This window comes from Pteropus alecto, unplaced genomic scaffold (assembly GCF_000325575.1).
Source record: "Pteropus alecto unplaced genomic scaffold, ASM32557v1 scaffold215, whole genome shotgun sequence".
NCBI lineage: Eukaryota > Metazoa > Chordata > Mammalia > Chiroptera > Pteropodidae > Pteropus > Pteropus alecto.
This window is the reverse complement of record NW_006436287.1, coordinates 49,108-73,574: the sequence shown is the minus strand read 5'-3', so window position 1 is coordinate 73,574 and position 24,467 is coordinate 49,108. Positions and strand designations below refer to the sequence as shown.

Genomic DNA, 24,467 nt, shown 5'->3' with positions numbered 1-24,467 from the left:
CCCACTGCGCCCCCCGCCCCTCGCCCACCCGCACTTCCCCTTCCCGGAGGAGCCCGGATGACTTAGCTAAGCTCGCGTTCCGGGGAACTCCGCAAGGGATTCGAATGCGGACCGGGCGTGTCAAAGGCCTGGGGACTCACTGTCCAGGGTGCCCCGATAGACGCGGGGCCTCAGAGGAGGGCCCAGGAAGTCCCAGAGGTGCCTTCCGTCTCCTAAACATACTCATGCCTCCGAGCCTAACTCCGCACCCCTCATTGTCGGTCGAGGCGGCACGGCAGGGGACAGGAGTGGAGATGCCCCAGGGGATCCCCCCTCCCGGTGCGGGGCTCTCAGTCCTGCTGTGGGCGGGACAGGGGGAGCTGTGGAGTGCAGGCGATTGTCCGAGGATTTGTCTGGGTGCCGGCAGGGGAGTCTTGATGGGGCTAGGATCAGCGTCCCTCGCGGGCGGGGAAGCGTGCGGGGAGAGCGTGAGGGCCCCCTCTGGTGGCGGTGCGGGCAGCGGCTCGGGAGGGCAAAAAGCAAGGTACTCGCTGGAGAGCAGCGAAGCCAACTCCCCACAAAGCTCCTTTCGTCCCCATGCTCTTACCTGGGGCACTCCCTCCTCCCCCACTAGTTTCTTTCGAGCTCCCTAGCCCAGAACTGATCTGAGCGCTCTTGTCAGGCCCCGGGAGTTCCGCTTATTCAGTTCCAGCCGCACAGCGAACGGGACCCAAAGGCGTAGAGGGAGGGAGGAGTCTTACCTGGAGGGTGAGGGGTACCCCGGTCCCTTCGCCTGGCTCGGTCGCCGCGGCCTTAGGCTGGGGAGGACACTGGCTTTTCCCTGGGAGCCCGCTGAGGAGGAGGAAAATGAGCGGGTCCCGCCCCTCTCCCTGCTAGTCCCCGCCCCCGTCCCCCGTCCGGTCCTCTGGCCAGCGGGAGAAGACGCCCTTGTGGCGCTGGAGCCCAAGGTCCCCCCACCCTTTCCCAGAGCAGCACCCCCCCCACCCCCGCCTGCACAGCGCCTGCTTTGTTCTCTGCAGCTGGGCTCTCCACACACATACCCCTTCTCCCTCACTCTCCCCTTCGGACTACCCTCTGCCACCCTCCGCCCCTAGGCTTTAAGGCTCTTCTGAGAGGGCGCTTTTGACAGTTTCTCTCGCTCTCTTTCCCCCCACCACCCTTTTTAAATCTTAGGTGCCTGAATCCTCCATCGGCTCCCAGTGAACCTCCTATTCACAGCCCTACAACATACTCAACATACCCGGAACATTTGCCGAGGGTACCCAGATCGGTCCCCGTCACCCCTTCTCCTCACCCTCTTCCAAGCCCCGCCATGAAGAGCTGAAAATGGGGTTAATAACCTTGCATCTCAGGCTTCACAGATTTTTCTAAGGATAAGTATAAGAAGACATGTTAAAGTCCCATGCAAACTGTAAAGGGCAGGGAAGCTGAATGGAATTATTATCTTGCCCCCAAGTAACTCTACCCCCCACCCCCACCTGCTGGATTACAATAGGGAGGCAAGCTGTAGATACACATTTGAGCACACCGTCCTATGGCAGTTTGGGTCTCTGTAGGAGTAGGAAGTTAATAAGGAAAAAAAAGGCAGGGGGAGGGGGGTACTAAAAACCTAAGAGGAGACTAGAAACTGAGCCTGGTTGAAATCATTCTTTATCTCAACCCCCACCTGAAATCAAATGCTGACAGTGGATCCTTACCTTGCAAAGCCAGCTCTTAACCCAGGAGACAGACTGCGGAGGCCCTAGGGAGCTGACCTTAGCTAGACTGAACCTCTTTAACCTGCATTAGAGGGGCTTCTGAGACTCTTCCTCACTGGAGGAGGGAGCAGAAAGCCCCCAAGGCTGGCATAAATTCCAGCTAGGGTGGATAGCAGAAAATAACTTGCCCTCTTTGGGATGGGCAAATCTTGTTCTGATTCAGTGGTTTTAACTTGTGCCTTCTCTCTCTAACTCAGGAACAGCAGGAGGCTGAACTGCAGGAATCTTTGGTCACTCATTGACAGGGCCAGCATAGAAGCCCCCAGGGCTGGAGGCTGGAACTGACTGGAGCCAGGAAATGGACACTAAGGGGGAGGGGAAGGACACTATAGCAGCTACCTGCTATAAGTAACAGGTTGAACAATCAGGCTCCAGTATGTGCTGTACCAAGAAGTTCCAGGATTTGGGGGTGGGGACTCTTATTCTTCCTCTCTTCATACTGTTTGAGGCTCATGAAAGTATTTTGACTCTGACCACCTTGCACGAGGTAGATCACAACAGTAATTTTCAGGCTATTCTGGTAAAAGAAAAACAAAACCAAAACTGTAGTGTCCTGTGTGCCTAAACCTAGCATTTGAGGGAAGGGGCTCAGATTGGGGTACCTCAGAGACTTGTCACTTAAAACCATTGCACAGCTCCCTGCTCTTCTTTACCATCTTGGTCAAGAGGAATTTCAGGGAATAATCAAGCCAGCCATGGAGGCAAAAAAAAAATATTTTCGGTCTAGTTCAGCATTCAACTTCTGTCCTCTCAGGCCAGGGATCAGCTGACCCCATGCTAAAGGCTCTGTGCAATGTGTCCTCACTCCAGCAGTGTCAAGTCCCCATGTTCCCACAGTTAGAGTACTCAGGGACTACAGACCTACCGCCCCCACTATCCACATCCCATCCCACCCCCCCGCCCCAGCTCCACATCTGGAGCACATCAAAAATCTCAGTGCTCTCAGTTACGCAAGAGGTCGAGCAGCTGGAAGCTCAGGAAAGGGGGAGGAAGAGAAGAAAGCAGAAAACAGCTTTCCAAGCATGCTTCAGACTTTCCGAAGTGGAAGCAGGGGGAGGGCAAAGGCTGGGTGTGGAAGAAGAGTGGATTTTTTTAGGTCCTCTGCACTGGCTATGTCAGCTTTTGTCTAGGCACATTTCCCACCTCTGTCCCTCCTCTCAAATGGTAGCCTCTCCAGCTCCAGAGAGGTGATTATTGCTCATTACAGCAAGTAATTCCTATAGATCCACACCCTATCCCAGAAAACTATTCTGGCCTCTTCGGATCCTGATCTCTGGCATCATTAGTGTAGGTGTGGTGGCAGCAATGTTGCCAAGTAACTCCTTACTGCATCCAACTTGTGGAAAAAGTTCAAACCTTTCTTCAGCAGCTGCAAAGCAGCAGAAACTCTTCTCAGCTTGTCTTTGAAATTGCCCAATCCACACTTCCAAAGTTAAGCTAAATCCAAACTGAGTGGAAATTTGAGTAAGACAGAAGACTAATCTTGTCAACCTCCATGGTTCAGGCCTTCCTATATGCTGAAATGAACAAGCATTCATTTGGGAAAAAGAATGGGAAACAAGACCTATTTCCAGTTCTGTCTTGAATTTGTAATGCCTTTTTCACATAGCCCCTCTGTTAATCAACCTGATCATACAGTGTAAATGTGGAAACTCTCCAGAATTGAATCAAGCCCTAAATAACCACTTAGCCCCTATGCACAGCAAGGCAAAAACCTATTTTTGATGGGGGTTGAGGGTAGTAAGAAGTGACTCAAGCTTGTAAAAACTGTTTGCTTGACCTCTTGTATTTGAAAGGGGCAACAGCTTCACTTAGAAAGGTAGTCTAATATTATTTTCCTAAAGGCTTACCTGCACATCAATTACTAACTCCCCAGGGTAAAATGAGACTGACACTTGTAGAGATGCCATCTGCCATTGGGTGAGAGCAATGCATAGCAACCAACTTTCTTATGGATCTTCTATTCTTGGAGACTCAAAGCAGCTCTACGGCTGCAATTGTTTACTAAAGCAGGCAAGAAGAGGGAATGGAGGGAGAGAATAGTTGCAATGAGATGCAAAGGGGTCAATTCTGAGGTTTTGATTTTGAGATTCCTTTAAAGCTTACAAGACAGAAGCCACATTTTTACTGAGACCCATGTTATCACTAGTTGTTAACACTTCTCTACCTTTCAAAAAGAGGCTTTGTAAGACGGTACAGCCATTGCTTCTGGTTAGACTTTATAATCTTTTTGATGGGGACTTTTTCTATTTTTCTCCTATCTTTCTCCAATGAGCCCTACCAGATGTTAACTTTTAAGAAAGGTAATCATGGAAATCTCTCAGGTACGACCCAGTGTGAACAATTTTAAATTAATTGGAGGACAAAGTTTCCCATCAGAGATGCATAGGTAATTTTGGGTTTGAAACAACAGATTTTTTAAAAAAAGAACTCCTGACCACAGAGGTGTGCTCACTGCCTCCTCTATGTGGAATTAAACCATAGCAGGAACCACAGAATACTTTGTCAGATCTTATTGTTAGTCTCCTTCACAAAAGGCCAACGAAAAGTCCACTCGATGCTATGGAAGGATTAGCTGCCAGAGTGTGTGGCATGGTTTTGGTGTGCATTTCATTGGATTAAGGTTACAGTTTCAGAGAGCCAAGTCACAGTTCAGCAACATTACACCAGCTACTTTCTATTTCTCTTAAGAAAAAAACCCTCAAACACTTGGCTTTCACCATTAAAATACTTAATTCCCAGATGCTTATTCATTAGATTTGCCTTCTAATTTGTTGATGCTCAATAGTTTTCAAGTTAAATAAAAAGTGAGGAAGAAGCCTTTTCTGAGGGAATTAACAACTCCCAAGGTATTCATCACTCATCCCTAGATAGCTTACCACTGTTTATCTAATGGGGAAGCAAATGCTCTAATATATCACAAACTATTGTTATTTGAAGATGAAGCCTCAGTTTTCTAATTCTACAACTGCCCCTGACAAATTAAGTAGCATTAAATTCAAAAGCTGTCATAAACACGTGTATGTGTATGTTCGAATGTAGAAAAATACAGAAGGAAGCACAATACATGTAATAGGGGAAATGGCAATGAGTACTCGAGATTATTTTCTCTTAAAAAATACATATCATTAATTTTTGAACTGAGATCCCATTACATTATCCTGAATCAGCAAGGAGACAACAAAGTATGAGACAGTCAAGAGTCTAATAAGCATTCATTTTATAATACTCTTTATTTGATTAAAGAATTTGACTTCTTTGTGTACAGTGGAATGTTATATTCCCTATGTATTTTACAGGGTTACAAAACGTCTCTCATTTTAAATATTACCCCAAAAGTAATTTCAGAAAAAAAAGTTTTTGTGAAACTAGACTTGACTTTTAAAAAATCATATGGACAAGCAACTCTCAAACAAAACTGAATTAATAAGATTTCTTGTCTATTTAACTACATGACAGATTTCTTGTCCCAGTTCCCTTCCTCAAAAAACCTCATGTGGAAACCAAGCTAGAGATAAAGGTTTTTCCCTGATGCAGTTAAGGGAAAAGGAAAGGCCAGAAATTTCTTTGGCAAACAATTCTATCCATGGCCATTTGTGTGTGACTGCTTTGCTTCAAGTACAGCACACTCTTCATGGGGAAGGCCAATGTTGTTCAGAGTGTGAGTGGTACTCGCACTGAAGTGCAGAATTCATCTACAGTCATCCACCTCTTCCTCCTGCCTTGTGGCTGCAGCCTGGCAGCAACTCCGCCTACCTCACCAAGGCAATACTGGGTTAAAAGCCAATGCTGGGCTGGCTGATATATTCTTCTCCACTGAAAAAGTAACGGAGATGGGGCTAAGAAACAATCACTACACGATGACACTCAATAGAAAAGCCTTAGGGGAGGAAAAGGAAGGATTTCAGAAACAGAGATAGACAGGCTGGTGAAAAAATGCTAGGCAGGCTAGAAAGAAATGGGAGTACATAGCAGCAATCTAACACATCCCGATGTAATTATCTGCCTCTTGAAATGCTAAAAACTTGGTGGTGGAAATGGAGTCTCTCTAATAGCATAGGGCCAATAGGATTGGCACAACAACTCACTGAACCTATAGCCTCCAAAATCATAACCTCGTCTCTGCTAGGAAAAAAAAAAAAAGACTGGTGACATAAACAATAGCCAGAAAGAAGGAGGTGGTGAATCAGAGGAATGTGAATGGATTACAGACTGTGAGCTATTATGTTTTAGCTGAAGTACCCCAAATGTGAAGAACTAGAAGCCTGGTAGCACCAGCAGCAGACATGATTACTTGTGAATGAGAAATCCCTAACTGGACATAATCATTCTCCTTCCAGATATCTTTAAGTGGGGGCTGTGCCATTTGAAAGCTATTTCTCAGCTGTCTTTGATATTGACACAAGTGGGATTCATAGTATTGTTCAAAAATGGAGGAGCAGGCCTGAAAGAAAAACAACCTGGCAAAGGACGGAAGAGATGAATGGATATAGGAAAAGGACATGAGACATCCTTATCTTTCAACTCCTAGACCCAATAGAACTTAAGCAGTTCACCTGTATAGTCCAAAAAAGAAAATCAAGAATGGATTAGATCAATTTGTTCTAGAATACCAAACAAATACACCGCTTATATAGAAATGATCCCAGTGCTTGATTAAATGTAAAGAAAGAAAAAAAACTAAAGGTAAAGAAAAGTAGTACGAAAGATTAATATCTTCTGCAGAGAAAACTTTAAAAAAACAAAGTATAAAATATAACTATATTTAGGGATTAAAATAAAGGAACACCGTAGGTGAAGCCAGAGAAGGTGTTTAACTGGGGGCATCATTCTCTAGAGAGCTTGCTTTCCTGCTGGCCAGTAAAATCTGCCAAAGAAATCAGGAACCTTTCCCTTTATGTTTGTGTCATTTCTTTGCCAAAGAATGTCTCTGTGACACTGAAACACTGAGGGTGAGTTGAGGGTCCTTGAGCGCCGAGAATCGTGCATTATATCAGAAATAAAAGGTCTCCAATGGCTTGTAGATTTGGAAAACTCTTCAGCCACTGTGGCTTCTTCTTTATTAATTTGGAAGTTTTCCTTTTCGGTTCCCTGGTCTTGGTATTACAGGATTTCATACTTATCCACTAGGAAAGTGGTCTCTGTGGAAAACCTTACAGGGCTGTTCCCATCTACTTGGGTCACTTTGGTTACCTAGGAAAACAAAGAGTAAGGTAAAGCAAAACGAATCTCTGAGGTGTTGACTAAATTTTCACTGCATGACAGATCAAAATTCCTAAAAGCAGTATTAAAAAACTCAGAAATGCTAAAAAAAAGTTCAATTCATTATTATAGCTTACAGCATCACTCTTCCCCATAATTAACCAGCTTTCTACATAGAAAACTGTTGGGATGAGATGTAGAGTGGTATTAAGTAAAAAGTCCAAATGAGTGGCCACTGCCCAGGCCCTGCCCTATAAAACCAATGAAGTTCACGGACATTCTACCAGGATGATCAATTAACATTTTGACCCAAAATGCAATATTTTAACTTATCAACGTTATTTGTTTGATTTGCAATCAAAGTCTAAATAAGCTGCTCTATCATACTTATTTTCTAGATATGGCTGGGTCCTTCTAATGAGATCTTGTCTTTTTAATAATAAAAAAGTCTAATGAATTACCTGTAACAATGGTACCTGTAATGGTACCAACACCAATACTTGAACCATTAATTCATATTTTCTAATGAGGTTTTGATAGAGCAATTATACTGTCCTACTCCTTGAATAGTCTCAAACAGGAAAATGTACTCATTTCTATCCCATGTCTTGGGTTCAACAATGTGCTCTCAATACTGATGGGGTTATGCCAATAACTGAGAGGGGAGGGAGGGGGAAATGGGATACAAGAACACACTGCTCTTTGGAATCATCCAACTGAGGAAATTATAACTTCCCAAGTGCTTACAGGAGAGACAGAAACCATCTGGGAGGATAAGACAGTGCCAGAGTAATAAGCAAATCAATGAGTCAGAGAAGAAGACAACAATATAAACTGGGTCCTTGTAATGCAATTTCACAAAGTGGAGAAAGAATAAGTTAAAATAATGACCTTAAAGAACAGTTCACAAATTTCTATTGCTTTACGATAGATTTGTCTCATGATTATCTGTATTAATGAAGGGGAGCTGTGACATAAATAATCCCCAAATGGTATTCATCTGTATTAGAATCAGTTTTTTGGGACAGTAATTTTATCTTTCAAATAAAACACTTCCTTTCATTCCTTAGGTTCAAACCAAGCGACATTACAAAAGGCATTACAAAACCATGTGTTCAGTGTTTTGGCATATGGATTTTAAAATATATGAGATTATTAAAAAAACAGGCTACTAAGAGATATAAATCTTGCACAATCTTTAAGTACTTTTATACAAATTCATACTCAATGTCTTTACTTTGTCTGATCTAAAGATGAAAACTAAGGTAAAGAAGGTAAGAAATTTGACCAAGATCATACAACAAGTAGGCAATGCAAATGGGAGGGGACACTACCTTTTGGTTTTTTTTTTTGTTCTGACCATGAAGCCATGCTGCCTATCTGGCATCTGTCTTAATGCTTTCCCCATATAGGCTCTCTATTAAAATGAAGTACCTGTATGTTACAGTAATTTTTTTTGGAGATGAAGGAGACTTGAACAGGAAAGAAATCATTGGGCTGCCCAGCAATGCTGAACTCGAGGCTGCCACTCTTATTTTTGGCATCGATCACTGGCAGGCACCACTCCAAAGTATTTCGCCGACTGTCATGTCGATACTCGCCATCGATCTCACCAATCACTGGTGCTCCAACACCAGATCTGTCATGAGAAATATCCATGTCAAGTTAGTTGTACAGAACTGGAAGAACTCTGCCAAGGAAAACCAGCCCCAAGTATGATTATGCTCCTCAAGTTCTGCCCACTTTTATACAGTCTAAGAAAAAATTAAGCTCCCTAATAACTTTAAGGATCAAAATCCTAGCACCTTGGCTAAAGGTCTTATTCATTTCCTTTGTAAACACAGATATATAAACAACCATATGTTAACTGGCAGATATGCCCATGGGCTGCTCCAACATGTGGACTAGATCTGGAGCTAGGAGGGGACTGAGACTGACAAATGTGTGAAGTGGGATATATTTCTAAAAATCCTGCACCACTGGTTTGTTGCTATGTCAAGAAGGAATTTTAATATAACGTAGCTCTCTCTTTATAGGTGACAGTGGGGGAAAAAGCAAGTTGATAATAGTGTGTGTGTGTGGGAGGGGGGAAACTTTAAACACCATTATGTGGTTATTCAGACTGGAGTAAATTTAGGCCTTTGAGAGGATGTTTTCAAAAGATTTAAGAATGTTTCAAAACTTACTGTAGTTGATGCCAGTGGATTTGACTAACAATCCAGGAAGTGGACTTATGTTTGATAAGTGAAAGCACAATTACTCCCTGACAAAATGTGAACACGATGGAAGAAAGACACACAGACACAGTTGTCCGTAATCTGCTAAAGAACTAGTTAGAATGTACTTTGCGTCCCCACACATGGCTGACAGGCAGTGTTACCTACTCCTACATATTCTAAATTTATCATTGTTTAACTTGCCAGTGACATTCAATGCTTATATTAGGGGCAGGGTAAATAATGGAGACAAAGAAAACTTTTAAGGGTGTTATAACGCAACTAACTCTTCCCTATCAATTTTATGGTCCTAGTGTATATATGTTCTTCTCTTTGCTCTGTTCCAATTCTGATTCTGATTACTAATATGATCAGTTCTAGACAATAGGGTAAAATGTTGCCGAAGGGTCTCTTCTGGAGACTACTGCAAAATTGAACTAAGACACAGGAAGCCACCAAAACCACAATTATAGGGTAGATGGAAAGGCCTAAAAATTGTGGCATACTAAAAATAGTCTAAAAAAATAAATCTTGACAAAATAAAACCTATACCTGTTATCAATGCCCAAGACCTACAATGGTTCAAAGCAGTCATCTACTGTTCTGAAACAATAACCGAGCTGTGAAGAATAAACTGGTTACCCCATTAAAGGAGATACTGGTAATAAAGTATATTTTTAAAAACGGAAATGACTAAAACCAGATCTGCCCATGTGAAGGCCTGAATAATCAAAAAGAGAACAAAACTATAAATTAGTACCATTTTCTCTGCAACAATAACTAAGCAATATAATAATAAAGATATACTAAGAATATACTTAACTAGGTGTTCATGAGTTGGGGTGGGGTGCTGAGAGGCAGAAGAGAGGAGCTGGGATTCACTGGTAAAGTAATAATAGTACACACTCACTGGAAATGCTAGTGAGGAGATAACCTTAAGGTAGAGCATTTCCAGAGGATCTGAGAAAGTAGGCCATTTAACATACAACAAAAAGTTATTTGACCTAAACTTCTGGGGGTGATGGACATTTTTGTTATCTTAACTGTGGTTATGGTTTTAGAGGTATATACATGTCAAAGCAAACTGTACAATTTAAAGGCGAGGCAACCCTTGGTTGACCTCACAGATTGTAAGGACCTTGTCAGCTTACGATCCTTTATTTTTTTATTTTTTATACCTATAGCACCTGGTCTTTCTAGGTGGTCTCCCATCCAAACTGTACAATTTAAATACGTGTAGTGTATTGCATGTTAATCATACCTCAATACATTTACTGAAAGTAATGTAGATATCGTGTTTCAGCAAGAATCCATAGTTCCCTTGAAAACATACTCTCATCTTTAGCTGAAAGTTTTGATAGCAAAATGAAAAAGAAACTCCAGTCTGACAGAATCAATTTCTTTAACAGATGCAAAACAAAACAGAAAGTTTGAGAAGTGGCTCCTCCTTCTGGAAATCTTCATTACTACATGAACAAACTAAGGACCAACATCTGAAAATCGCTCTAGAACTACAACTGGCTGGTTCGGTTTTAAAGTCAGTAAACTTCACTCCTTTTAAAGTGTACAGCTCAATGCATTTTGACAAATGTATGCAATCATGTAAGTACTGTCACAATCAAAGTCACAGAACATTTCCGTTTTCCCCAAAAGTTCCCTTGTGCCCTTCTATAGTCAAATGTCTTCTTCCAGATTTTTGTTCTAAAAGTGTTACCTTTTCAGAATGTCATACAAGTGGAATCACATAGTAATTTAGCCTTTTGTATCTGGCTTCTTTCACAAATGGCCTTTAAAGATGCGAATATCTTAGAATAGATAACCAGCTAAGTGCTGCTTCCAAAACAAGTTCCAAAAGACTAATTCTATAAACCCAATACAGAAAAAATGATTATGTGGGGAACACCACTTACGGGAGTGGGATGGTAATAACCACATCATTCAGTTCTAAATTATCTTCTTGTAGCTCGTATTCTATGTTGACATCACAGCCATTTCCACTCTCTGAGGGCCAGCAATTAACTGAGGAGAAAAGCAAAGCAAGCATACTAGAAAATTAGAAAAAGAGTAAAGTTAAGATGGCAAATCAAAGCTGACAGCTGTGGGCCTTAAACATACTAATGTAAACTATTAAAAACAACAGTTTCAACATTAAAGCTATTAAAAATTAAAACTAATGATTAAAATACACAAAATGCAGTAGGAGCTCATTTTGTCAAGAAGAATTTTGCTATGACAATGAAGAGGGTTTAAGCCAGGTCTATTTCTAGTTCTCAATGCAGACTAGCTTAGTGGGACAGGCCAGAGCCACTTACTTGTCAGTGGAATAAAAGATTCCTCTGTGGTTTGTAGTCTCCACTTTAGCACCCCTACGTCACTGTTGACTGGAAATGACTTCTCTGGATTCTTCAGGCCAATTAGAGATTCTGCAGTGAAAAGTTTTTTATCCACATTTGGATGGGTCTGAAATGAAAGAGAAAGAAAACTTCTAAGGCTGACATGACAAGACAGGAAATAAATTCCCTCTAGTCTTCTAAGGCCCATAATCAAAACATCTCAATCAAGGTACCTACAAAATTCCAATTCTTTTTTATTTTGAAGAAAGATTTCCCTTCTTTAAAGACTTTTAATACTCAAGACATTTAAAAAATAGTAAAAAAAAAAAAAGTGATTTCAACTCTAAGCCATTTTGTTCATAACTGAATGAGTTAATTTTGTAATTGAAGAAGTTAAAGACCTTTAACCAAGTTCTTTCCAAAAATACTTCACAGGGAGCAGCAGCATTATGGTCGGGGACAAGCTTGCCAAGCAGAAGACTAGGGTCAGATGGTAGTCCTGGTCTTACACTGAAGAGGCAGGAGGGAAAAGCTCTGTGGAAAGTTTAGTTGCAATTCTGCCCAGAGTGCTAAAGTTGTTCAAACTCAGGCCAAGTAAAATGGACTAATCTCTTAAAAAGAAGTTATATATTAGGAGGAAAAAAGGAAAAGATGTAACTTTTGGATAGTAACATACATAAACTTTAAGAGTTAGCAAAGCTGCTGTCAAATAATATAAGCACTGCTTCCTAAGGGCAACTTTGTACTGATTATGGGGGGAAAGTTGGAGTAAACAAAAACACAATTTTCCTTGAAAGGGCTTTGTTCTTGTGACAAGAGATATAAAATCAATCATCGAAATAAAATGTAACAAGAACTGTAATAATATAAAGAACCTCTCATACATATCCAGGCAGGTGGGACATACATATTTATTTTGTAAGTATTTTATGCATTTTTCAAATATACCATTAGATATTGCCCTTCAGCTAACAAAACAAGCACTGATAGCTTATACAGTAGCAGAATGAGTAAATTTGGTATCATAACCTGTTTTAATAAAATACCTCCCTATTAAGTTTAAAAACTGTTTTGTAAAAACTGTATTTCAAGCAATATCCTAAATGAGTTATTTTACTCTTTGCATTAACAATAACAGATAAGCATCTCTTTGCACCTTTGTTAGTGAGTATGGAATAATTTATTAGATTTCCAAATGATCTTTCCTTCAATTCCAATATTAAAAGACCATTTTAACATAGCTGCTATCAATTACTCTCAATTGGGGAAAGAGACTTATCACCTCAAGACATCCACTGTATCCATGTAATAAATTAACTTCTTTCCTATGCATCTAGAATAGCACTAGATATACAACTTTAATAATTTTCTGTGTTCTGTGGTTCACATAAGGAAGTATAGTTGGGAAAGACTATGCTAGGTAGACAAACAAGTCTTAATACTCCCTTATCAAAAGTCTTTACACACCTGTAGCTGCACCCCTTTCTTATCTTCATTTTCCACATGAAGACGAATTCGGCCAAATTTATCATCTGAGATCCTAAGCATGATCATTCCATGCAACTCCATATTCTGTAAACCACCATCTCGTCCACAGGTTAGTGTGATTTTTTCCTCAATCTTCATGTGCACACTGTAGAGAAAAAGTAATAAATTTGTTCAGAAAGGTAGAAACCAGAACTCCCCTTCTTTAGGGTTTAATAATGACTAGCCATCCACAACTTATTTTAAGGTGCTCCTGCTATATGCATCAAATTTAAAGCATTATACCATCCTTTGATTCTGCAATTCCTTTCATCCTATAGATAAATTCTCACCCATGCAAACAATGGAGTAAGTTATTCACTGAAGAACTGTTTGTAATAGCAAAATTGGATAGCAACTAGGGGAGTGCTTAAACACATAAACGTGCATTTGCTCTTGTGAACTCTTGCTTCACAAGAGTTTTTTTTTAGAAAAGAGTCTCAACATGGAAGCAACCGAAGTGTCCTATGATAGATGATTGGATAAAGAAGCTGTGGTACAAACATACAACGTGGTACATATACAACACATAAGAAGAGATGAAATACTGCCATTTGCAACAACATGGATGGACCTCAAGATAATCATGCTAAGCGAAATAAGCTAGACAGAAAAAGTTGAAAATCACATGATACCACTTATATGGGGGATATAAACCTAAAAGCAAAAAAAATGAACAGGACAAATAGACTAGTGGTGATCAGAGGGAAGGGGGAAGGTAGACAGGGTGAAGGGGGTCAAATGTGTGGTGACAAAGAAATCTAACTACGGGAGGTGAACACACAGTGTAAATATATATATGCCTTACTGTTAAAGTGTACAGCTGAAACTTACTGGATTTCATTAACCAAAGTCACCATAAAAACAAATTAATTAAAAAAATAAAATTGATCAATAAATTAAAAAAAAAAAGAGTCTCAAGCTCTCTCTAATGTGATGGTCTCTAGTATTTTTAAAAAATAGTGTCAAGCCTCTGTTTCAGTCAAAGCCAACCATTAGGAATAGCACAAGAGCTTTAGTCATCTAAGAAATTTATCCCAATGTAACCTTGTTCACTCATACAGAACAGAACATACAAAATACTCCTTTTATGTATACTTGATAGAGGTATCCTCTTAGATCCATCTTTCATTTGCCCTCAAAACCATCAGCAACAGAAGAAGATAGGGGCTTCAAGACAAGAAATGTGAATCAAGAATATGTGAACTTGATAACTACCACTGAAAAATGTTACCAATTAGCATCACAGTCCTGAGATCAGAGACGAATCAGAATATTCTATACTGGGTTCAAATACTTAAAAGGCAAAAGATAATATGTCAATTTTCTGTTAAAGACTGGTTCTCCTTAAAAGTTTAACTAGAAAAAGACATGCCAGCTCTAGCTCTCTAATTCAAGTCCATTTTAAGAGTCAAGGCACACAATAGACATAAAGACAAGTTATTTTAAATTTAGTCAGCAGAGCTGATAAAAGATTAAGTTTTAAATCTCATTGAAAATAGATGGCTGAGAACTTCTCGCCTAATCATAGTTAAAGTAAAAAAAGGACTTCATGTTAATAGCCTAGAATATACTCTGTCTTTTAAATCTGGAAAAATTAAAAGACATAAAAAGGATTTATGGTGCAGTGAAATAACATTATGTGTCGTCTCTTCTTACTGAAAAGGTCACTACTTACCTTTCCATGTTAATGAGTGGAGCATGCACTTTGGTTGCTTCAGAAGTACGCTTGCCCATATTGGAGGACATGATAGTTTCACCTTCAGATTTCAATTTGTCCACAAAGTTATCGACTTCCTTTCCTTTGGCTCCAAGTTTCAAAGCTTTGCTTGGGCCTGAAGGCCTAAGCAGAATACACAGTAAGAAAAAATATACACATGATTAAAAAAGAACCCCACACATTAATTAATAACCCCACATTACTGAAGCTTTCTCTGAAGCTGTTCTTTAAGAGGATTGTGAAGACCTCAAGGGAAAAACCCAAATGCCTTAGCATTTGGTGGACGACTAGACTATTCCTTGCTCAAACTGGCAGTTGGGTCACTATTAACATGTAAGCTTCAAGTACCCAAAGACCAAAGGTATACTTTTATAAGCATGCGTGATCTGATGACAACTTTGTATCTTCCATCTGGATAAATATACCTGTCTACAAACATTTACATATAATTTCAGGTAGTCATAAATTCTCCCTGAAATTCATTCATGAACACCAAGATTAAAAATCCAAGTTCCTTGAACAGTTAAACATCCTCTTCACACCTAAAATAAGGTAACTCTCATAGGAAGTTGAGGTCATGGTATAATTTATAAAAGAACTCTTTTATACACACACAAAAATACCACATTCAGATTTCTCTTTTATCCCCATATTAAGGAGCCAAATTCAATATTACATTTTACTTCATCAAGTAATTCATTATCTACAACTTGCCTAAAAATCAGTTATCACTCCAAAGATATACACATACAGCCTTCATCTGCCATTCTAGGGCTACTGGTGATACGCTGAATTATACCTGGTTGGTGCAGGTGCCACTTTGGGTTTATCAGTTTCAATGATGGTCTCTGTGATCATGGCAGCTGTGCTGCCCCCAGAGACTGTGGAACTTCCAAATCCCCCAAATCCTGGTGCTTTTTTGCCCTGTCTCTCTGCATCTCTTCGGGCTTGTTGTAATTCCTTTGCTTTACGCCGCATCTCAGCCTTGGCTTCGCGTTCTTGAGTCTATTAAAAAAAAACATATATGAATGTGGCTTTGAGTATAGTCTATACCAGAAAAAAAAAAAAAAACAGGAAAATCAGACAGTGAAAACTAAAAGAAAGACATACAAATTGGCAGTCCCAGAGAGGAAATTATTTACCTCTCTTACTGCTCTGAACACCTTCTCCTCATGAGAATCCATTTCTGTGAAGGTTCTGATCTGTGCCAGATTAACATTCTCCCGGTATCCCAGAGCGACAATTTCATCAAAAGCGAAAATCAAATCAAAACAGTGCTCAGATATTTCATTCTCCTCTAAGGCTCGGCAATATTCAGGGATCTAATCATGAACAGCAATGGAAAAAAAAGATTTATCAGCAGTTAATGTTTTTCAAGTCTTATCCTTTAAAGAACACAAATTTCTATAAACCCAAATTCCTTTCTTAGCTCCTTCTACACTATTTTAAGCAAGACTTTACCTTGTGTGTATGTCTATATCAGTAAGTCTTATCTAAAGTGTATTATATAATAATTCAGCCAAACAAGTGTCAGAACCACAAAAGCAGATTAATGTAACTGCTTAAGAACTAGGAAACAAAAGGGCAGTTCCAATATTCTCTTCTGAGATACTTACGACCTAAGAGGACATCCAGTAAATGTTTGCTGAATGAATAAAGAGCTGTGGCAATAAGCTGCTGGGGTGGGGATGGCGGTGGGGAGAACATGGAACATGCAAACTGATAAGCATCAGCTGCTTTAAGTAAAAATAGTTTCACACAGAAATTTTAAAGCAAACAAACTTTAACCTATTACAGAAGGAGTCTTACCACTCTTGAGAAGAGCCTTAGGGTCTCTAGATCTTCTAAGATGTTGCTGTTTTTGGTAGTGATCAGTACCATGTACAGTTTCTCCATAGGCTGGTAGACGTATCTTACACTCTCTGTTTCAACAAATGTATGCTGCTTTCCAGTATTCATGAGCTTTGGAAAAGCTGCTAACAAACCCTCAATCCGAGTTCGGGTCATCTCCACAAACTGTCGAGAAACAATAGCCTTTCCTGCTTTTGTGCAGACCGCTGCTGCCAACAGCACCTGCCAGGAACATATGTATAAATAAGTACTAATCAATTATTTCTTCACATCTGTTTTCTCAACATTCTCAGATCTTCCACTGAATGACATACTCAGTTATTCAGTGACATGACTATTAGAATGACTTTTAAACTCTACTTCATTTTTCTTTTATAGTATGTAATTCATAAGATAAAACTAGAGGAAAATGAAGGCATTTATTCCTATTTTTCAATAAATTATCTAAAGAAAAAGTTAGTAAATAGATGTTTTTTCCAAGTCTACATATATATTATTGATGTAACTCAGAACTAGGTTGCTCTCTGCATTGACAGGCTGATAAAGAATAAACTTTTTCGAAAAACAGAAATTTCTACAGCTAAAACAGAGGTCTTATCAGAAGATTAAAGGTTTGTAAGAAGACCCTGACCTTTGCTTTCATATTTACCTAGAACATGGAACCAATCTAGTGAGTTTAAATGTATCTCCTGTTCTTTGATTAACTTTCCCATCCCACACTATCCAGATATGTAAACAATTTGTAAAATGAAAAACTAATGACTCAGTGTTTCACAAAGATTTTGACACTGGGCAACGATCAAGACCAACGGCTTTTTTTCAGAGTCTGGCATTTCATTTATGAGAAGACCACAAATGCCATTAGTAGGGGAGTAAGAAAATTATGTACAGTCTTAACAATCTTTTCAGTGAAGGAACCCAAGAATTCACAAATATAAGTAACAAAAACACTATGCCTTTTAGATGAAGCCTCAATGCTAGGATACAACCACTGAAATATTCTACTGGTCAGGCTTCTCAGCTTTACAGAAATCTGTCCTACACAAATAAGCAGCCTGAAGAAAAACTAGTTAGTTAATTCAGATATTCTTATAGTTTCAATATATCAATATAGTTTTATAATAATCAAAGGAGAACACAATGTTCTTGTCCGTCAAGAATTAGAGTAATTAGGGTATTTGGGAGATAATTACCATCATGTTTATTTCCAAACAGCTAGGTAAAAACAACTTACATTGGAAAAGTGTTTGATCTGTATCTTGCACAAATAATTTCCCTCTGCTGAACAGATTTTCATTTTACCCACTGATTTACCTCCAGTGAACACGGGACAGATTTTCTCATGTGAACTCTTAAGAGATAATGCTATCAATTGCTCTACTTCCCAAGCAACAACTGCAAGCTGAGAAAGAAGTAGATTTAAGGGAGCAATACAATTCTGTTTGTGTTTCTGATTCTATCCACTCTACATTGAAACTTACTTTAATTATCCCAGCTTAGAATTATTTATGTTGTACAGAATTAAAAACAGCTAAAAATAGAATAGTCCTAAATCATAAGTAAATACGCTTAGGGAGAATTTAGTTTTGTAAATTAGTTCCTTTAAAAAAGATCAGAAAGTATTTTAGACATACAGAAAAGTATAAAGCATAAAAGTTACCAGTTGATTAAGAATGGCAAGTAAGCTAGCTTAAAAGTCCAAAAAGTCACTTTCCCCCAAATATTTATAATCTTTAAAAACTAGTTTTATACTTAAGATATGTATCTTTACCATCACCAACTACTTGGGAGGTTTTTGTCATCACCTAGGTATGAGGCAAGCAAGAAGATTTACTGAGGGTAGTAAAAGATTCCGGAAAAAGAAAAATGCAAAATAGTTATGATCCTTATCTCTCAAAAGATATCCTTCATTCCATGTCTTTAACTTTTTTTTTGTTAGCTGTAGAATTTTATTTCTTTAATTCAGTTCTATTAAGGTATAACTGACATAAAATTCTAAGACATTTAAAATGTACATTGCGATGATTCCATGTTTTTAACTTTAAATTAATGGTGTGAGGAAAAAAAAAAAAGATTTCTTCAAATAAGGACAAGGTAATACCTAATCCCTAAAGAGAAGAAACTGACCCAAAATTATCACCAGGCAAGAGTATCTGTTTAGAAGACTAAAACCAAATGTACTTAAGAAATTTGATTTCACATTAATTTTTATTATGTAAGGGGTTCACATTTCAACCATGTACATATTTCTGGCCAAAAAAAAAAAAAATAAAAAAGACAAAGAAAAATGTAGTTGCTGTTTCAGCTTACCAATGACAAGCAGCTAAGTCTCTGTACTGGTTCACTAAAGGTTTATATGCCACATATGATAATTTTTTTTGCCCCCAAATTAGCCCTCAGAAAGCTCTGCCGCATAAAAACTTGCACATGAATGTTCATAGCAGCCTTATTCATAATAGCTAATAAGTGAAAACCCAAATGTCCATCAACTGATTAATAGATAAAGAAAATGTGATATAGCCTTAAAATGGAATATTATTCAGCCATAAAAAGTAAAGGACATGCTACAACATGAAAGTTGAAAATATTATGCTAAGTGAAAGAAACCTTACATCTTATATGATTCTATTTATATGAAATATCCAGAATAGGCACATTCATAGAGACAGAAGGCAGAGAGGGGAAGAAGGGAGTGGTTACTAACGAGTATGGGGTTTCTTTTGGGGTTATGAAAATGTTGTAAGTCTAGATAGTGGTAATGGTTGCACAACTTTGTGAATATACTAAAAAAGTTACTAAATTGTATATTTTAAAAGGCTAAATTTTAAAAAAGGAATGGAGGGGGCAAGCCCATAGATTAAGAGATAATATAATGTCAACCAATTACAATGTATAATCTTACTTGAATTCTGATTCAAACAATTATAAAAAACATTTTAAGACAGCTGGGAAAATCTGAACAGTGAATAGTTAATGATATTAAGAATTATTGATTATTTTTAAAGTGTGATATAATATCGATTAAAAATATTTTTTAAATAAGGAATACTTACCTTAGAAAGAGTTGTACAGATTCAAATCCTGCTAGGTCTTGCATATTAAAGGCAATCTCTCAATTTCTTTATGTTGAATATCTAAATGAGTTGTGTGGAGTAGACACTATCCTCAATGTCAAACTGTGCTACTTTTGCATGTAATAATAAAGGGTCATTCAATATATTAATTATCCCAAGGATCAAAAGTCACATTTTATGTGCTGAATGTCAGTTATATATATCTTTTTTAAAATCAACCATCCTAATGTTATACAAATGACTTTTATGACTTGAGACAAAATTTCGAAAAGTATTAATATTATATATGGATTCGAAAAGTGTTAAACAACAAAAAACTAAATTTTTAATTGAAAAATTGCTTTCCATTCTTATATTCATGAAACAACATCCAAATTCTTATCATCATCATCACTAGGTTCACCAGTTTTCTAGAACTTTGATATAAAACATATATATATATAACTAAATCTTATAATTTATTATCATTTTCCAATATATATATTGAATCATTATATTGTACACCTGAAACTAATATTATGTGTCAGTTATACCTCAGTGAAAAAAAAAGCCTAATAGGGGTAAGACACAAACATAAATAACTATAATACTAGGTAAGTGTTAAGTAATGTGCTATGGGAATTCAGAGAAGAGATTACTCGTAGCTGGTAAGATCAGGGATGACTTGATGGAAGAAACAGTATTTAAATTGAGCTGTGATGGATCCAGGGATGCAAATACGTAAAGATGAAGAAACAGTAGGTCCCAAGCAGGAAAACTCAGACTCTAATAATTTATTCCATTACCCAGATACAAGCAAAACAAGGCTTTAATTCGGTAGTACCAAAGCGCCCCACACTAAGTATGACTTTTAAGGTTTGAAACACTCAAGACACCACACAACACAATCATTGGGTCTGCGAAGGTAACACAGGTTTCAATTCACTGTTATTCATGTTAATGAACACACAGTTATTAACATGGCTGGCATGTATGGTTACCTCTAAACAAGATAAATATAATCTATTCTAAATAATATTCATTTTCTTCAATGCTTTAAAGAATAAAACTTTTCACATCAATGTTTACTGATGTTAAACAATTATTAAAATATAGTACACACTATAAAAATATACATAGTACACACTAAAAGTTAATTTTTCCTCCTGTAATTTGATTTGATTTTCTTTGGGGAAGACTAAATGCGTATGATTCTCATGAAGTTGTTTTATTTATTTATTGTTTATATTTTTAGAAAAGAACATTTACACTTATAAGGAACTTTCAGGAGCCTTTGATTGTTTTACCGATATAACCACCTAGGGCCCAGGAGTTAGATGATCTCCCCAGGACTGTTTAAAAAAGAAAGAAAGAAAGAAAAATCCATTAAGTTGAGCTTTGTCAAACAACTTTTCGCTAATAGGACTTACAATGATTTGAGTATACTGTTCTTTGTTTTTGAATTAAATAACGACTCTCTCCTACCCAGATTTAACTACATGGATCAGAAAGTTCCACAAGTAAAAGAAACCTGAAGATTAGGTTTCTGTTCTTCCTCTGCCACTAATTATATAACCCTGAATAAGTCACTTAACTGCTTCTTAATATATCCAGAAATTAGAGGTTAGTTTATATGAAATCTAAAGTGCCTTTGCATCTTTAAGATTCTATAAGTCTAAGCATTTGAAAACTTTACAGCACCTGAAAATGTATACTACCTCCATTTTACACCCACTGCTCCAGTAGTAACTATTTTGGAACTACATTTTACATTAATATTAAGCATCTAGAAGGTGAAATGCCTAACCAAAACAAATCATGTGTGTAAATTAAAATATGTGTGTGAGATAGAGAGCTGCCTATCATCCTTTCATTCCCATCCATGATAGAGGTCCAAGAATAACATATTCAGTATAAATATGTACAATTTCCTCAAGAAAAAAGTCAAGGGCATCCTCCAACCCCTAAGTGCTTCAGTATTTCTCACTTCCAGGATTAAGTAATCACTTTCTCCTTTATAATTCATGATATTAAGCTAGTTTCTACACCTGGCATAGAAGACCATTTTGTCTTTCTTGTTTGCATGAATTACAGATAAAATCAGAAGGAAGATTAAAATAAAATCCAGACTATATACAAAACCTAAAACTTGAAGTTACTCAGTGAGAGTTTTAAGCTCATCACAAGTTCCTGCTCTAAGACAAAAGCTTGTACAGAATAAAACTAAAAGGACATTAGTCTCAGTTTCTGCAGTCAACTTCCTATTTGGAGAATAGATGGCAAATCAATGGAAACTCAAGAAAATAATTTTCATTCTTTGCTATCCTCTCGAACAACAATCAAAAAGATATATCAAGCTTATTCAAATGGAAGTTAAGAAAAAAACTGACTATAATACTTGACTGTTAAGAAACAAAGTCATCATAAGCCATTTGTTCATTTATTTCCCTACTAGGACTTCGAAGAGTAGGTTTTTTTGTACTAACTTCAGTAACAAAAGCCACGGGAAATTTATTTTTCATAAATCAACATTTATGGACTGATATCTGCAACTTACTCTGAAGTGCATTAAAAAAAGATGTATAGAGGAATGGATGAATGATTAAACATGTGATAAAACAAATATAGTGAAAAGTTAATTATAGAATCTAGCTGGCGGTTATATGGGTGTTCTTTCAACTTTTCTAGATGTTTGAAATTTTAAAATAAAATGTTGAGAAAAAAATCAACTTTCAGAAGTTTTGAAACAACTTTTAGATCCAAAAATCTTACAAAATGTCACCCTATTTGGACATTTTTAATGTCCAGGGATATCTTTGTAAAAGAATAGGACCCAAACGCATTACACAGAATACTTAATGTCTTAAACACGAGAGCAGAATGTATTTAAGGGGTTCTCCAGAATACACAAATCTGTATCTGGATCATGCCAAGTCCCAAGTAATTCAGAAATATTTGCATATTTAAACATGACACAACTGTATATTTATACGTGTCCAAATAACATGCAAAAATTTGTATTTTATGTTTATCACTCAACACCTGGAACTTTACCAACCCTCGGTTATCAATGAATTAAAAATATATCAAGTCCTCAATAACATCGTTTCACTCAAGATCATGTCACTATAAGGTTGATGAGATACCATGAGAACTGTTGTTTACATCAATTAATTAGCTTAGGTAAAACTGGTTTCTTTATGTCATTTTGCTTTAAGTCACAGACCCTATTGATGGCATTGAGGACTTACTGTACTAAGCTCCAAGACTTTTCACATCTTTTTGTAAAGATTATCCATATTTGAGTTATATAATTTTGCTATTAAAATTATAATATGTTCTAAAATGCACTAAAAATACAACCAGGATGTAAAAGTGAAAGAAGTTTAAAAATCACTATCCAAATACTAAAACTCCTAGTAAAACTGAAAAAAAGTGGTTTTTGGAAATTTTCTCTCCAACATTAAAGTTTTATGAGACAAACCTGCTTGATACAGTTTATATACCTGAAGCTGGGGGAGGGGGTGGGGCGGCGGGGAACCTTTCGGTGTTTAAAAAGCCCAAGCATAAATCTCCCACTATGCAAGTTCTCGTGTAAAAGTTTTGTCAACAGAACTTAATATGATCAACACCAGATTACACTGTCATCTCTCAAGAGTGTAGGAAGATGCTTTAAATCAAATAATTAATCTACTAACAAAAAGTGGATAAAAAAAGAGAAAAAAAACTTCCTTCAAAAGACTGAAAAGCAAAGTGCACTAAAAAATAAATTATTTGCTCGTTTAGAACCAAAGAATTTCTCCTACTTCACAAATATCCACAAACGGTGGTGATAAAGCAAGATGTAGTGGAGTAAGCACTGTTTTGTCCCATCCTAATCTACATTAATTTTTCCCAAATCTACAACAGATGAGAATACAAATAGATCTAAAAGCAAGTTAACAGGTCCCAGAGGATAATCCCTTCTTATTATCATACGCCACATACATATTTTACTTCACCGGAACCGTAAGTTTCTCGAAGACAGAAAGCCTGTGTTCTTTACAACTCATTTTCTCAATGCTCTATACACTGCGTATACTCAAAGAGACACAAGTAAGTTCAGGGACACTAGGGCCTACAAATTAGTGTTAGAAGTTACTCCTTCCTGTTCTATACTTCCTTTAAAACAAACAAAAGAAGTCCTGAACGCCAATGGATTTGGATATCGAACATTAATGGCCTACCGAACTGGGGATGGGAAGCAAGCTGATAACAGAGAGGTAAGAACCCTAGGAGAGAAGTCCAGCCTGCTGAGCCTAGGCGCCCATAAACAAGCTGGACTTCTGCGTCGAGGACATCAGCGTGGGGTCCAAGTGACACCACTACGAGGTTCTCTCAGAGCAAAAACACGACCCGTTCCGGGGCCTGGGTCTCAGCAGAGGAGGGTGCCCGTTGGCGGATAAGGGGAAAGGGTGTGGGCGCGACGACAGAGGAACTGGAGTCAGGCCCCTTGGATCTCCCGAGAGGTCGGGCACAGGATGTTCTCCCAGCCCCGAGGGAAGCGCCGGGCTCCAGGCCCTCGGGGAGGTATTTCTCTGGCCCCAACACCAGGCCCACCGGCCGGGAGAACGGACCAGCGAAGCCGAACCCGGGAGTTCGGCTCGGATCTTACCATGGCGAGGGCAGTAGTGGGGCGCACCCGCGCTCGGCTCCACTGGGGCTAGGGTGGGGTCAGGGAAAGGGAAGTACCAGGAGCTCTGGACCTGCTGCCCCCCTGACAGGAGCCGCTGCCGCTTTGCCTCTGGCCAAGATGGCGGCCCTGAGCCACG

General features: G+C 38.3%; 2 protein-coding genes across 8 annotated transcripts in view; both read right to left on the bottom strand.

Annotated features, from left to right (window-relative positions):
* Nucleotides 1-1,931, bottom strand: part of PHLDB1 (pleckstrin homology like domain family B member 1) — a 46,164-nt gene extending 44,233 nt beyond the window's left edge. The window contains exons 1-3 of one of the 7 annotated variants that reach the window (XR_003046544.1): nucleotides 1,698-1,931; nucleotides 1,241-1,367; nucleotides 741-831 (exon numbers count right to left, since the gene is read on the bottom strand). The gene's annotated coding sequence lies outside the window, so the exon portion shown is untranslated. The remainder of the gene's footprint in view (nucleotides 1-740; nucleotides 832-1,240; nucleotides 1,368-1,697) is intronic. The other 6 variants (XR_001516955.2, XM_015589944.2, XM_006912573.3 and 3 more) reach the window with 6 other exon arrangements.
* A 3,040-nt stretch (nucleotides 1,932-4,971) lies between these two features.
* On the bottom strand, nucleotides 4,972-24,467 carry ARCN1 (archain 1). Its single transcript, XM_006912570.3, has 10 exons — nucleotides 24,311-24,467; nucleotides 16,562-16,825; nucleotides 15,895-16,074; nucleotides 15,552-15,757; nucleotides 14,711-14,875; nucleotides 12,976-13,141; nucleotides 11,488-11,635; nucleotides 11,086-11,194; nucleotides 8,394-8,598; nucleotides 4,972-6,950 (listed from the first exon to the last, which is right to left on the bottom strand). Exons 1-10 carry the CDS (start codon nucleotides 24,311-24,313, stop codon nucleotides 6,861-6,863), a joined length of 1,536 nt encoding a protein of 511 aa, XP_006912632.1. The 5' UTR covers nucleotides 24,314-24,467; the 3' UTR covers nucleotides 4,972-6,860.

Excerpts from the sequence above, each read along its gene's own strand:
- ARCN1 (XM_006912570.3), bottom strand. Across the intron at positions 13,142-14,710 it reads CCACTCATTAACATGGAAAG|TGTGCACATGAAGATTGAGG; the intron begins GTAAGTAGTGAC and ends TTTTCTCTACAG. Across the intron at positions 8,599-11,085 it reads GTTATTACCATCCCACTCCC|ATCTGGTGTTGGAGCACCAG; the intron begins GTAAGTGGTGTT and ends TTCTCATGACAG.